Raw genomic sequence first — 10,567 nt, 5'->3', positions numbered from 1 at the left:
AAATGGGGTCAAATCTTCCTAGAGGATTTTGGCACTTTAGCAAGTATTTATTCTATAAAAAAATCTGATTTATTGAATTCTCCATTTTTATATTAAATGGCACTTCCTTTTAATATAAACTGCTTTTCAAATTCAGTATTGGTGCACAATTTCTACTTAATATATCAGAGGGATGCAAAAGGCACTTTTTGTGGAACAACCCTAGGACATTTTAGGAAAGGACAAAATTATTTTTTTTATTTCACATTTTGCCTATATCAATCCATGGCTAGAAAGGGATCTACTTATACTGCTGGAGTGTTTTTTTTTTTCTTCTTTTCATCCTTAAACTCATTACAAAATCTCTATGGCAACATTCTTGCTAAATGCATTCCTGTTTTTTTTTTTTTTTAAACCATGGTTCGAAACAACATTTTTGTATTGTCTAGAAATATGATTTGAATCATGTGGGTCTGCCTCACTTGTTTTACTATTGTTTTATGAAATTAGATGTTTTAAATGTATATCATCTGACATGTAAAAAAAAAAAAAAGTGAATATAAATAAAATTGCACAGTTTGAGATTTTCTAAAGTGGTGTATTTTTATTTGGTTGTCCTTAATCCGTTTTTTATATATATTGTAAAGTATCTTTTTTTTTTTTTTTTGAAAGATCCAACAAAACACAATCAATTGGAAGTCTTGAGAGGAATTAAGTGGACCCCTTAAAGACAGTGCTGCATTATAAACCTTGTTAACCCTCAGCTTTGTGTGTGCTTCCAGAACAAATGGTAATCTGTTCATCTTCCAACCTTGTTACATTGACTGCTCATTCTGATCTAGGTGTTGGTTTAACTTCCAGAGAGGTCATGCAAGAATATAGTCTAGTCTACCTATGGAATTTGGCATCTATATTTTGGTACTAAGCTTGGTTTTATAGTTTGAATTTAAATGCATTGTAATAGGCCACGTGCTGTATCACTGGATTATAAATGACCCATCATAATACAACTAGTTGTATGCCAGGTGAAAATGTAAACAAGCTCATACAGAACAGAGGGCATTGTTACTCTCTAGGTGCCGACGGCTGGCATGTAACCTCAGAGTATTTTGTCACCCTGGGGACTGGGTGATAAACTGAAGTTAAGGTAAGAGGACTATCAGCCAAAGAAAGGACATGGGCCTACTACTACATTTGTATAATCTCTCGGAGATTTTATATTCATACTGATGACCATCTGGATAAGAAAGGATACTAATGAAAAAGCAATCATGGGGCCATCTGTCTTACTGGTCCTTTTTTTACGGACATTACATATCTTTTATGCCATTTTATAGACCTGACTGCTAGTTATGCCTGTATTTGATGATGTGAATGGCTGTGTGTGTGGTGTGTCATTGCGGTTTGGTTGTGGTATGCTGTCATATTGTTGCTGCAGATTTAGTGCCCAAGTAATTGCCCCTAAGAGAAACATTTTGATTGGATAGAAAAATATAATGTATGAATTTGATACAACTGAAATATTCCATTCTATAAAACAAATTTGGTCAAATTGGCAATATGAAGTGCATTTGTTGCATTTGAAATGGGGGGGGACTGATTTTTTTCCACTCGAACTGGAGTGAAGGCAGTCGGGTAGGGATGGTAGTTGGAAGAGCGCACTTGTTTGAGCTGGAAAAGCGTTGCGGTAGCTTTCGATGAAGAGGAACATCAAGACGAAGCAGCTGCTTTATAAGTGGGATGCGCTGTTGAGCGCTACATCAAATCAAATGTATTTATATAGCCCTTCGTACATCAGCTGATATCTCAAAGTGCTGTACAGAAACCCAGCCTAAAACCTCAAACAGCAAGCAATGCAGGTGTAGAAGCACGGGGGGGTCCGTGCTGATTGTACTGAGATTGTGACAGCCGGTTAAATGGCGTCCCTTGAGAAGGCAAGCACAAGATGTATGTCAGGAGAAGTCCAGTATTGTCATAATGAGTATACTTGGAATGTGGAGGGAAAAGGAGAGGCAGATGAGGTTTGAGAGAGAGGGGGAGCTCGAGTCGGTTAAAATTGCGGGGGAAATGGTTTGTTAAAGAAGAATGGTAGAAAGTATAAGCAGAGTGAGCTGAAGACAGGAGGAGAAATGGAAGTGAATGAGGTCGTAGTATCGGAGGTGGTAGGTGTGATGTTCTCGGAGCCCGAGGCTTGCACCGAGGGTCAGGATAAAGATGAGTCCGTGACCGTAGGAGTGAAGTTTTGGGAAAAAGTGGACCCTTGCCTTTTGGCGGATCCATTTGTGGTTTCGTGGTGGGTGAATACAGAGTTTGGTGCTGTGGAATCGGGGAGGGTAAACAGACGTGGTCTGGTGATAATTGTTTGTTTCTGCTGGTCAGAGGGAGAAGGCGCTCCACTTTAAACGAATTGGGGCAAGAAATGTGAATTGTTTTGCTCCCAAGAAAAGGGGGCAATTGAAAGGAGTGATTACTGGGGTAGCATTACATGTAAAAGTTGATCAACTGAAGGAGAAATTTCCCAGTGTTTGATGCTCGTCGTTTGGTACAACGCAAACAGGGTGGCATGAGTGGTGAAACAGAAGTCACTGCCTGTTCTTTTGAGTTTTGATGTATTTTCCCGACAAAGTTATGTTAGTATATATAAGTTGTCCTGTACAAGCTTTTGTGCTAAATACATTACGTTGTTACAGGTGTCAAGCTTATGGGCATGTGGCAGCAGTGTGTAGGAGGGAGGGTCCAAGGTGTGCAGAAGGGCATGAGTCAAGGGAATGTTTAGCATTGGGAAAAGTAGTGGTATATGTTAATTGTAGGGGTGCCCATGGGGCTGGGGATCAGAAATATCCTGTGTGAGAGAGCCAGGTTGAGGTTTCCATGGTTTGTGCAGAAGTTGTCATATGCTGAGGCAGTGAAGAAAGTAGAGGAAGATGGGTCAAGAGGGAGGGATCCTGAGAGGAGTGGTGTGAGTAGTAGATCTGTACCAGTACAGAGGGATCGGTCAACAAGTGATATATGTTTCAGTAAGATTGGATTTTTAGCATTCATAGCAATGGTTATGAACTGTACTGCAGGGATGGAACGTTAAGTCTCAGAAAATTGAGGATGTGGTGGCAGCTGCAGAGTTATTTGGGTGTGAGAGACTTGACAACAGAAGAGTTACATGGTGTGTTAAGTGGTGGTGTCCCATCCTTTCAAGTTGTTGACATGAGGTAGGACTAAATAGATTAAAATAGTGCGGTAGGGTGGTGGTTTTATTTAATTGATATTTACATTTTCTATTATTTTTTTCCAATTTTATTTAAAAATAAATGTGTTTTTGGGTGTAGTGGTAGGGTCTTTTATTTTGTTTTACATTTGTGGTGGTAGGTAGTCTAGTGGTTGCTGAAAGGTTGCTGGATTGAATCCTCGAGCTGACAAGGTAAAATAATGTCGTTCTGCCCCTGAACAAGGCAGTTAACCCACTGTTCCCCGGTAGGCCGTCAATGTTAATAAGAATTTGATCTTAACTGACTTGCCTAGTTAAATAAAGGTTAATCATGTTTAAAGCAAAGGTCAAGGGGGTTGTACTCCAGTATAGTAGTGGTAATGCAACATCTAGTGGATGCCAAACGCCGTTAAACCTCGTCGAAGAAGAAAAATAAGCGTTTGAAATTGATCTGAGCTCCCAATTCGTCATTTGGCTAGTGCTGTCTGGATCGGGGATTGATTAATTTTGTCTGACGCAACCAGGGGACTCAGGAAATGTTTCAAACTCGATTCGATTGTAGCGATTTTCTACAGTAAAACAAACGTCAGTCGGTCGATAAGCTACAGAAAAGTAAATATGTCGCGGTTATTTTACTCGCCATTCAAGCGGTTTTGTGTCAAGTGTAAAGATTGTCCTGCAGTGACCGCGCGCTGCTATTCATCTTTGTTGACTCCAATTCGGTGCCCCCAGCTGTCAAAACAACAGACCTTTTTCGTGTTACAACAGCAGCAGAGAAAATGTTTCGGACCTTCACGCCTAACTTCTCGGTTTTACTCAAGGTCAAAGTTTTGGATTGGGGGAATAGGTGCGGGCATTGTTTTAGCTTTGGGATTGAAATATCACACTGACATAGCTGAGCTCTCATGTGAAGAGGACTTCCAACATACTGGAAGATATGGTGCTGCCATTCAAGTTAGCAGAGACCTTGTTCAGCGGATAAAGGTACAGGTATTTGACGTTTTTTGCATTCAGAATGTTTTTCTCCTGAAATTAAATGTTTAATAACATGACATTCAGTTGACGCATGCAGCTCAACCTCATGTCAGAACATGTTCATACATTTTCTGTCTATATCTCTGTCCATCGCCTCTTTCTTGCTTGGTGTGACAGGATGAGGTTGGAGCTCCAGGGCTGGTGGTCGGTGTGTCTGTGGATGGCTCTCAAGTCTGGTGCGAAGGTTGGTGTCATGCAGTACCTTTAGGTTCACTGTAGTAGACACAATACACTTACTCCTCATATGTTCACAAATGATTGCAATGCATAATACTGCTGTGTCAAGCAGGTCCCTAACTAACTGATGTCCATGTTGCAGGACTTGGCTATGCTGACTTAGAGAACCGTGTGCCCTGTGGACCAGAGACAGTGCTGAGGATCGCCAGCATCAGTAAACCCCTAACTACAGCAGCAGCAGCCCGCCTGTGGGAGGAGGGGAAGCTTGACCTCGATGCCCCTGTCCAGAAATACGTCCCTGAGTTCCCCCAAAAACAGTTTGAGGGAGAAGATGTAAATTGAGTTTCTGAGAAGTTGGAATAAAGATACATTCCAAACGAGCATGATCCTCTCACCTCAAGCACTATTTTCCCCTACATTTTTCCAAATATTTGTTTTTGTGTGGTTCTTGAGGATGTTTTTTCTCTTTGACATGTAGGTGACAATAACTCCACGGTTGATTCTCTCTCACCTGAGTGGCATACGGCACTACGAGAAGGATGCCAAGAAAGTGAGGGAGGACAGGGCGAAGGCCAAACGACCTTTAAAACTGCCTGGTGAAGAGGAAAAGAGCTTGTCTGAAAACAAACCCAAGACCGAGGACAGCAGCACCAAGAGCAAGGAAAACAAACGGGCTCAGAAGAAAAAAGAGTTTGAGCAAGAAGAGTACTACCTGAAAGACAGCTTTGAAAGTGTCATTCATGCCTTGGACCTGTTCAAAGACGACACTCTCGTTTTCAAACCTGGTAGGAGCTATGGAAGAGTTATCACTGTCAATCAAATGAGTCCTATGTGTATTCAAATTAATTTACCTGAAAGTAAACTAGTGTTTTGTCATCTGCAGGCACCACCTTCCTGTACTCAACCCACGCCTTCACCCTCCTCAGTGCCGTGGTGGAGAGAGCTGCTGGCCAGCACTTCCTGGATCACATGATGAAGATGTTCAGGGAACTGGGCATGCTCAACACTGTGCCAGATGAGAATGACCCCATTATCTATAACCGCTCAAGGTAATGAGTGATCTCCTTTTGCTTCACTGCATATCAGTGGTCAATTGGTCTAAGATCAGCTTTGTTATTGTGTTCTGATTATTTTTATTTTTTTCAAACAAACTGTATTTTTTTGTTGCAGGTTTTATCATTTCAATAAGAAAGGACGCATAGTAAACTGCCCTTACGTGGATAACTCTTATAAATGGGCAGGAGGTGGCTTTCTCTCCACTGTGGGAGACCTGCTCCTGTTTGGGAATGCTCTGCTCTTCAGCTACCAAGTGGCCAACCTGAAGGACTGCACAGACCTCCTGCCTGGCTTCCTCAAACCAGAGACAGCCCAGGCTCTGTGGGCCCCTGTGGACAAGACAGAGGCCTCCTGGGATAAGGATGGGCTGTATGCACAGGGCTGGCTGGTGGTGGAGAAGGAGCAGAAGTATGGTCAGTGCAGGAGGCGCAGGCATTATGTCTCACACACAGGGGGCGCCGTGGGGGCCAGCAGTGTCCTGCTGGTTTTGCCCCGCAAGACAGTCCAGCATCCAGAAGGACTGACTACAGCCCTACCTCAGGGAATAGTGGTGACCATCATCACTAACATGCAGTCTGTGGGACTCAACAGCACAGCACTGAAAATCGCCCACGAGTTTGACAAAGCCAGAGGCTAATAAGAGTTCATATTCTTTACAAATATAGAGGGTTAAAACTACCGCAAAGTGTCAAGGCACTACAATATCTTTACTAATGGCAGTGGATGAATGATTTATCAGCAGCACTCTTTTGTATATTTGAATTTGATACTGCTTTTTATACAGTTTTGTTGAGTAATAAAATACCATGTTTGACATGGGTGTGCATTGAATATTAAGTCATTCGTTTGGTAGTGTTGTTAATCTTGATGCAGATAAGTGACAACCATTCTCACCTTTGCTGAACTGAGCCTTCTAATCTCGCCACTAGGTGGCAGCAGTGTACTGTTTTGCTATAAATAGGAACCAGTGACTTCTGAAATCACACTGTTCAATACTGATAAGTACCTCAATGGTTAATCTACTACAGCAAACCAATTGTAGGTCATATTGCAGGGGAAGAGCATGATGGAATTGAGAGACCTGAAACTACCCACATAGTCAGCAGTTTTCATTAGGTCTTAAGTGTAATGTCTGTTCAAATGTTTGGGGTCCTCGCTTGAATCGAAATGAAATTCACCCCAACCCTGGTTTGCCTCGTTACTATCCATCCCATTTGAAACACCTCAGGGGCAGAGTGGTGAATTGATGTGGTCTTAATTGGCCATGAATAGATGACATGACTTCTGGTAGTTCATTTAAAGATGAGGGACTCGGCACCATCTGTTGGTTGGCTCTCAAATGTACATCTGAAATGGAACTGGGAATGTCTATGGAGATTACAATATACCACTCACTATCTAAGTCCGAATTCTCTGTGGTCCAGACCCATTGAACCTCTTATGAATGCCAACACCCCAATGTAAACGATTGTATTTATAGCCGGAAGTATCATCCTTACTTCTAGGTCAATTACATCACTTCAATAGTCTTGATTGACATTGATTACTGAAGACAACACCTTGTTTCCTCATACGCAATCACAAGTAATGTATGATTTATTATTGTGATTTGTGATATTACACATGAACATTCATTCAATAATACAAGAGGCTTACTGTAACTAATGCTCACTTCATGTTTGACTTGTATAAAAGTTGAACAAATAGATGCATGTGAATTCTACATGAAGTATTCAAAGTATTGCCCCAATATACTCTAATCTATGGTATCACAGGCTTAGAGAAAGTGCACATTCACAATTGAACTTCGACACACTCACTGACTTCTGTCAATCAAAGCATAGACTAAGCAAACCTTTTATAGTCATATTATTCCTTTGAGTGAAGGCATCATGTTTCTCTCCATGCCATTCCATCCACCAGCTTTAAAAGCATGTATTGTGTGTCAGTTGAAAATAGCCATTGGAATGAAACACATTGGCTGCGTTTACACATGCAACCAAATTCTGATTTTTTTTCCACTAGTTGGTCTTTTGACCAATCACAATGAGATTTTTTCACAGATCTTTTTCAGATCTCTTATTGGTCAAAAGACCAGTTAGTGAAAAACGATTAGAATTGGGCTGCCTAAGCGCAGCCATTGTAACAGGTTGTAGTCAGTCCTACACCCAGTCACACAGTATGGAGAAAAAGTGTTGTGGCTGACTGTCTTTGTGTCTACAGTAGCTTCAGCTTTTGATGGCCACTCAAACAGGCTACAGCTTGACGTTTGACGCTTGCTGCAGAATGTTTGTGGGTAGAAGTCTCCTCTGTCCTCCTGGTCCTTCATTGCCACATCTCCAGCAGCATCCAGACCCACACCATATCGTACCACCGTCCATGAAACATTTTGTTATCCAATCCGATGTCCCCAAAACAATATACAACAGGCCTCATACTCTGGGCTCTACTCTCCAATACTGTTGTTCACTGCCTTTCTGCTGGTTATTTGGTTTGTCCTTCCATACCCTAACAATAAAACAAATACAAGGAATGACACAGATGTAGAAGAAACTGAATCAGACCTGACAACATTAATTCCTGCATACTTATCGATTCATGAATCAAGCTAAATGAATGTGTTACTTACTTGCAGGTGTAGTAGATTACTACTACCAACACGACTAGAATAAAAAGGACAATGATGACCACAGCAGCGACCAGTCCTGTCTCCCCTGCATCATGTGCAGTGGTGAACAGCTGGTACTGCTCACAACGACTGCCTTTGTAGTTCTCACTGCAGCTGAGGGAGAAGGAACTGCATTATTCTCAAGAAAGCTGTCACCAGTTGAGAACCAAGAGCCAGGGTAGGTCTGCCTGGTCTGAGCTGAAGTAAAACAAAGGCTAAAACCATGCAGAAGTTCCCAGAACTTCCTTAGCCCATTGCCAAGCAACACTGTACACCTGCTCATGGCTGACAAACTGTTAGAGACATTAGAGAATAGTGATGAGAGAGTAGCTTACAGACAAGTAAGCGTATCCATAAATGAAATTTTAAAGCATTTTCCTCCATTCATGCAGTAAGAAACCTCTAACTCGTTGCATGGGTCACCATGGTCTACAAAAGAGAGAATAGAAACATTTCAGGTTAACAGACACATAAAACAAATACAGTTACATCATATGGAAATTCTCAATAGCATTCCTGATCAAATTATTTCGCCAAACTCTTTTACCTGCCATCATTTGAATGTTTATTTTCCTTGTTTCTATCCTGAAGAATGTGACAGGATTCTCTAAGATCCCCACCTACAAAAGTAACAGCTCATTACTAATCTACATAGACAAAATTATGAATTTACATAGACAACAAGATAATCAGAGAAAAGGCTTCATGTTTGGTACTTTCTTTCTGCACTAAAACAAGGTATAACAGAAGTAAACTGGTTATGCGTCCTTAATCATATCACCGTATCACTGACTTATCGCCATTGTATGAAAATAATAAAGAGGTTTGTTATTCTCTTACAAATAGTATTGTTATGAATCTGTCCTTACCACCTCAGGAAATCCCAGTTTGTGGTAAGGTTAGTGCAGGTTTCTTAGGTGAATCACAGAGACAGACTGTTGAAAATAACTCTGCCAACTGCTTTTTGTTGGGCCTTCAAAAGCACAAATGTGGGTGTGTTCCATTGAGCCCAGAAATGTTGTGATAGCTGTTTGTCCACATTGTAAATGGCGTGCTAAATGTCAGGATTATCTCTATTGATTCTGATTCATTTTGGTAGGATGCCTGATTTAGTAAAATGGGGTCATTTTCAATGACTGCCTCAGAATACAATATCCCCACTACAGAGTAAGTAAACAAAGTCTTCCTCACTGGAAATTACGATCATTTTACAATTTTGACATTTCACTAATAAAATGTGCAGTAGTGGTTTACTTTCAAACAGACAATAGGTGTCTGCATTCACTGTAATGATACATTAATAATGGATTAGTTTGTTAAAGCCAAGTAATTATCATTGCATCACACAATCTATCCAGGTTGGGTGTGGATCACTTGTTTTCTGTGTGACTTCAACTTGGCTTTAAATAGACAATCTGTGGGTTTGGTGAGAGGCAATGGAATGACTGGTATGGTGAGAGGGAATTGGAAAAAACAGCACAGGCATAGCTAGAATCGTGGGAACTTTGCTTTGCTCTGGCCATCTTAATTACATGTCTCCTGCCTCAACACTTCCAGCATTCTTGTAATCATTGTTCTGTGTACTTCTTCAAAACCGTTAGCCGTTCAAATCAAATGTATCGGACACATATACGTGTTTAGCAGATGTTATTGTGGGTGTAGCGAAATGCTTGTGCTTCTAGCTCCAACAGTGCAGTAATTTCTAACAAGTAATATCTAACAATTTCACAACATTTCCCCAAAATACACGACGTCTAAGTAATGGATTAACAATATATATACATATAGACTACCGTTCAAAATGTTGGGGTCAATTAGAAAAGTCCTTGTTTTTGAAAGAAAAGCACATTTGTCTATTAAAATAACATCAACTTGATCAGAAATACATTGTTAATGTTGTAAATGACAGTTGTAGCTGGAAACATCTGATTTTTAATGTAATATCTACATAGGCGTACAGGGCCCATTATAAGCAACCATCACTCCTGTGTTCCAATGGCACGTTGTGTTAGCAAATCCAAGTTTATCATTTTAAAAGGCTAATTGATCATTATGTATGCTCTCATTGGCTGGCCCTCACTACATATCCGTCGCCAAACCCACTGGCTCCAGGTTATCTATAAGTCTTTGCTAGGTAAAGCCCCGCCTTATCTCAGTTAACTGGTCACCATAGCAACACCTACCCGTAGCACGCGCTCCAGCAGGTATATTTCACTGGTCATCCCCAAAGCCAACACTTCCTTTGGCCGCCTTTCCTTCCAGTTCTCTGCTGCCAATGACTGGAACAAATTGCAAACATCTCTGAAGCTGGAGCCTTATATCACCCTCTCTAACTTTAAGCATCAGCTGTCAGAGCAGTTTACCGATCACTGTACAGCCAATCTGTAAATAGCACACCCGACTACCTAATCCCCATAATATTACTTACCTTCTTGCACTTTTGCACCCCA

The 10,567-nt window shown here is 41.1% G+C and overlaps 2 protein-coding genes across 4 annotated transcripts; one reads left to right on the top strand and one right to left on the bottom strand.

Annotated features, from left to right (window-relative positions):
• The first annotated feature begins 3,357 nt into the window (after positions 1 to 3,357).
• Positions 3,358 to 6,286, top strand: lactb (lactamase, beta). 2 transcript variants are annotated; one of them, XM_029668947.2, is made up of 6 exons: positions 3,358 to 4,171; positions 4,334 to 4,400; positions 4,536 to 4,726; positions 4,872 to 5,178; positions 5,277 to 5,442; positions 5,564 to 6,286. In XM_029668947.2, exons 1-6 carry the CDS (start codon positions 3,800 to 3,802, stop codon positions 6,084 to 6,086), a joined length of 1,626 nt encoding a protein of 541 aa, XP_029524807.2. In that variant the 5' UTR covers positions 3,358 to 3,799; the 3' UTR covers positions 6,087 to 6,286. The 2 variants fall into 2 exon arrangements, with proteins under 2 accessions (XP_029524807.2, XP_029524808.2); XM_029668948.2 differs by having other exon boundaries at positions 3,360 to 4,165.
• A 732-nt stretch (positions 6,287 to 7,018) lies between these two features.
• LOC115134749 (pro-neuregulin-4, membrane-bound isoform-like) lies at positions 7,019 to 9,052 on the bottom strand. Of its 2 annotated transcripts, none has more exons than XM_029668944.2 (5): positions 8,987 to 9,052; positions 8,665 to 8,737; positions 8,453 to 8,546; positions 8,079 to 8,231; positions 7,019 to 7,957 (listed from the first exon to the last, which is right to left on the bottom strand). In XM_029668944.2, exons 2-5 carry the CDS (start codon positions 8,672 to 8,674, stop codon positions 7,882 to 7,884), a joined length of 333 nt encoding a protein of 110 aa, XP_029524804.1. In that variant the 5' UTR covers positions 8,675 to 8,737; positions 8,987 to 9,052; the 3' UTR covers positions 7,019 to 7,881. The 2 variants fall into 2 exon arrangements, with proteins under 2 accessions (XP_029524804.1, XP_029524805.1); XM_029668945.2 differs by having other exon boundaries at positions 8,958 to 9,046.
• Positions 9,053 to 10,567: the final 1,515 nt, after the last annotated feature.

Source organism: Oncorhynchus nerka, linkage group LG9a (assembly GCF_034236695.1).
Source record: "Oncorhynchus nerka isolate Pitt River linkage group LG9a, Oner_Uvic_2.0, whole genome shotgun sequence".
NCBI classification, from domain to species: Eukaryota; Metazoa; Chordata; class Actinopteri; order Salmoniformes; family Salmonidae; genus Oncorhynchus; species Oncorhynchus nerka.
Note: the sequence above shows the minus strand (reverse complement) of the source record. Positions and strands in the feature narration are given on the sequence as shown.

Excerpts from the sequence above, each read along its gene's own strand:
- lactb (XM_029668947.2), top strand. The coding sequence starts at position 3,800 with ATGTCGCGGTTATTTTACTCGCCATTCAAGCGGTTTTGTGTCAAGTGT. Across the intron at positions 4,727-4,871 it reads AACAGTTTGAGGGAGAAGAT|GTGACAATAACTCCACGGTT; the intron begins GTAAATTGAGTT and ends TTTGACATGTAG. Across the intron at positions 5,179-5,276 it reads CACTCTCGTTTTCAAACCTG|GCACCACCTTCCTGTACTCA; the intron begins GTAGGAGCTATG and ends TGTCATCTGCAG.
- LOC115134749 (XM_029668944.2), bottom strand. Across the intron at positions 8,232-8,452 it reads ATGGATACGCTTACTTGTCT|CTGCAGTGAGAACTACAAAG; the intron begins GTAAGCTACTCT and ends CTTCTCCCTCAG. Across the intron at positions 7,958-8,078 it reads GTAATCTACTACACCTGCAA|GGTATGGAAGGACAAACCAA; the intron begins GTAAGTAACACA and ends TTTTATTGTTAG.